Source organism: Galeopterus variegatus, unplaced genomic scaffold (assembly GCF_000696425.1).
Source record: "Galeopterus variegatus unplaced genomic scaffold, G_variegatus-3.0.2 Scaffold7322, whole genome shotgun sequence".
Classification (NCBI taxonomy): Eukaryota; Metazoa; Chordata; class Mammalia; order Dermoptera; family Cynocephalidae; genus Galeopterus; species Galeopterus variegatus.
The window spans coordinates 86,932-90,501 of NW_007733433.1; the positions used below are offsets into that span (position 1 = coordinate 86,932).

Genomic DNA, 3,570 nt, shown 5'->3' on the forward strand with positions numbered 1-3,570 from the left:
TGACTTTGTATGTGAGGAACTGTGGCCTGAGTGTCATCACGTCCTGTAGCAGCTGTTTCTCCTAAGGAAGGGAAGCTGCCAGAGGAAGAGGTTTTCCAGGACAATTCCCAATGAGGAAATTCAGGGCTGAGGTCACCAAGGAGCAGGAGCTCCCAGCCTGCCTTTTGCTGTTGGCATAGGTGGGAGTGACCCTTGCCAGAGCTTCCCTGTGCTCAGGGACCAGCACCCCTGCCCAGCCTGCACACACACAAGCACACACATATGCATGCTCAGGGTTTCCAGATGAAACCGTGTCCCAAAGCTCTATAGACAGGGGATGAGGCAGCTTATCTCAGGAAGTCTAATGCTGAATAATTAGTCCTCTAGCTGCGCTGCATAGCCCTGCAATTGTCTTTAAAAGGTGTTTGCCATTCACAGGAGGTGACATGGGGACTCCCAGGGGAGGAGTGGGCCACTGAAGTGGCCAGTCAGGAGCAGAACATAGCAGCGACACAGGCTCCTCAACACATGGCCCTGGCTGGGGGTGGGATGGCACGCTCCTCAGAAGAGCCAGGCCCCACCGTGGTCCCCGACTTCACGTGAAGCCTTGTGAGAAATGCCACCGTCCGTCCTGCAGTGGGTGAAAAACTTAGAAAAACTGGGTGAGGAGAAAGCAAATTACATTGACTTTGGGCTCCTCTGACACAGCCAGTAGTGTTTCCAGGCAGCCAGGGTCCTGCTATGCGGGCAGGCCAGGCTGTGGGGACGGCAGTCTGCAGCATCCTCCACTGGGGACAGCACCAGCTGGCCTGCCTCAGGGGCCGCGGGTCCATTTCAGACACTTCTGCCGGGTTTGGAGAAAGGAAGGAAAACAGGAGTTGGACAAGCTTGTGACCTTAGCTTTATTTTCTTCCTCTAATCAGCTGTATGAGATTGTCTTTAAAGTTTCCAAATAGAATTGTCCTCTCCCTCTTGCTAACGCGTGTGTATTCAGAAGTGTTGACCCACTTGGCTTCAACCTTGTGTGTCTCTCCAGAAAGAGAAGAAGGGCGGGCTGCTGAAACTCCTGGCCGGGGCATCCACCAAGAAGAAGCCACACTCCCCGCCAGCTGTCTCTCCGACCCACGACCCCCAGGTGGTGGTGGATGCCTTGCTGCAGGGCGCAGTGGGCCACGAAGTGTCCTTGCTGTCCGTCCACGGCAGGGCAGGGTCCTGCCCCATAGAGAGCGAGATGCAGGGGGCGATGGGACTGGAGCCGCTGCACAGAAAGGCGGGCTCCTTGGATCTGAACTTTTCGTCCCCTGCCCGGTATGCACCTCTTTCCATGGCTGCCATCCGCCCTGAACCCAAGCCACTGCCCAGAGAGAGGTAAGGAGCCCCTGCAGCCTCAGTGGCTGTGCTGTGGGTGGGCCTCTGTGGTCTGGAGCCAGTTGTGGGGAACAGGGACAGTGGGGCATCTCTGACGATGGGTTTACCAGACGCCCCTCATTACCCAGGTGCACCTGCTTCCTGAGCTTGGGCAGTGAGTGTTGGTGAAAGGAGTTTGGGAATTGGAGCATATTTTGAGTTCCGAATCCATCTGGTTCCTGAGTTTGGGATTGCCAGGGATTCCTTAGGAAGTTTGTCAGAACTGATGTGGTTCTGAGCACAAATAGTGAGAGATCAGATGGTAACGATCTGTGTCCCCCTCAACCCTGGGGGAGCCTGGAGTGGGACTGTGTGTCCCACCACAGGGCAGTTCTTGAGCTTCAGCTTACTCTGACATGGTAGCATTATAAATGTTACCCAGAAATTGGCTTCAAGGGGATACATAGTCCAATAAGTTGAACCATACAAAATTAATGATATTCGTTCATTTTTGACCCAAACAAGCAATTTCATAGAGTTTGGCCTAGAGTTTTACAGATCTGGAAACTGAGTCTAGCTGAAGTGACTTGACCTGCCAGGTCTTGCTCGGTGGATCCGCCCGTTTCAGTGATCAGTCCCGAGGGGCCCCGGTGATGGCTGGAGGTATTGCCGAGAGATGTGGTGCCTGTCAAATTAGGGCAGCAAGAATGTATCGTCCTTACTGTGTTCCTACATGGTGGAACATTGCTTAAATGATAAAAACACAAACACTTTCCTGAGAAAACAATCCTGGCGTTTCTGCCAGAATCCTTTCCCCTGCTCGGCACCTGCAGCCCAAGAAGGCGGCCACCATCCCAGCACCTGCGGGCCTAAGACCCTGCTCCTGGCGCCATGCAGGGGCAGCACAGGGTTCTGTCCAGACCATCCAGATCGGGGGTTGGTGCACATTTCTGTCAAGACCAGATAGTACTGCGGACGTTGCAGGCCCCACGATGTGCTCCTCCGTGCTGCTGTGGCAGGAAGGTGGCTGCAGCTCGCCGGCACGCAAGTGGCCTGGGTGCTCTGGTAAAACTGCCCTCATGGACACAGACATTTAAATTTCACACAATGTGTCTCTGTCGTGAATTTTCTTTTTCAACCATTTCAGAATATGGCAACATTCATGGCTCTCAGACCACACAGATTAGCTGCAGGCCAGTTTGCAAACCCCCGATCTAGATGCTGTGCTTTAGAGCTGAGCCCAGGGCGGCGTTGAGACCCAGGGCCACGGGGAGGGTGGCTCTCTCTGCCGGGCCATGGAGTACATCTGCACATACACCTGCTGTTGGAAGCGCAGCAGCACACGTGCTGAGGGTTCTGTGTGAGTGCTCCTCCCAGCACGTGACCGTTGGTGTGGATTCCTGCCTGGGGTATCTGGGATGGCTGGCCAGCATTACCGAAATGCCTCAGTCTGTTGTCTCTATTAATCTTCCCAAGAACCCTCTGAACTCAGGACCCTGGTTTATAGATGAGGAAACTGAGGCTTCATAAAAGCCTAAGTAAGTTGCTCAATCAAGATCACACAGCTAGTTAGCAGCAGAGCCAGAGGTTCAGCTGAGGGCTTTCCGACCACACAGCTGGGTTCTGAACCGCCTCACTCTGTGGGTGCATGGTCAGCAGCCCCCCAGGGTATGTGCCAGCCCACAAAGGGACCTCGGTGTCTCCACTTGTGAACAGTGTGGATGGTGTCATAGTCCCGCCAGGAGTCAGCACCTGCCTCCAACTCCTCTAAAGACCATCAGCACCACCAGTCTGTACCAGCGCGGCCACGTTCCCCACTCGGGCATGGCAGCCCTGCAAGGAGCCCATCGTCAGTGCCAGCACCGCAGCTGACTGGGCTCACACCAGCCCCACACACTCTCTCTCACACACAAACACACACACACACACACACACACACTCTACAAACACACAGCCCCACACTGCACACACTCAGACACGCACCATACCACACACACACACACACACCACACCATACACCACACACACTCAGACACACACCACACCATACACCACACACACTCACACCACACACACACACACACACACACACACTCACTCAGACATGCATCAACCATACACACAGACACACCACACACACTCAGACACACACCACACCATACACCACACACACTCACACCACACACACACACACACACACACACACTCACTCAGACATGCATCAACCATACACACAGACACACC

The 3,570-nt window shown here is 54.4% G+C and overlaps 1 protein-coding gene across 1 annotated transcript in view; it reads left to right on the forward strand.

Moving 5' to 3' along the window:
• SH3RF3 (SH3 domain containing ring finger 3) overlaps positions 1 to 3,570 on the forward strand; it is a gene marked incomplete at its 5' end in the record, with an annotated part of 99,187 nt that overhangs the window by 86,516 nt on the left and 9,101 nt on the right. The window contains one exon of the mRNA XM_008591821.1: positions 1,016 to 1,347. Coding sequence (XP_008590043.1) covers positions 1,016 to 1,347 — 332 coding nt within the window. The remainder of the gene's footprint in view (positions 1 to 1,015; positions 1,348 to 3,570) is intronic.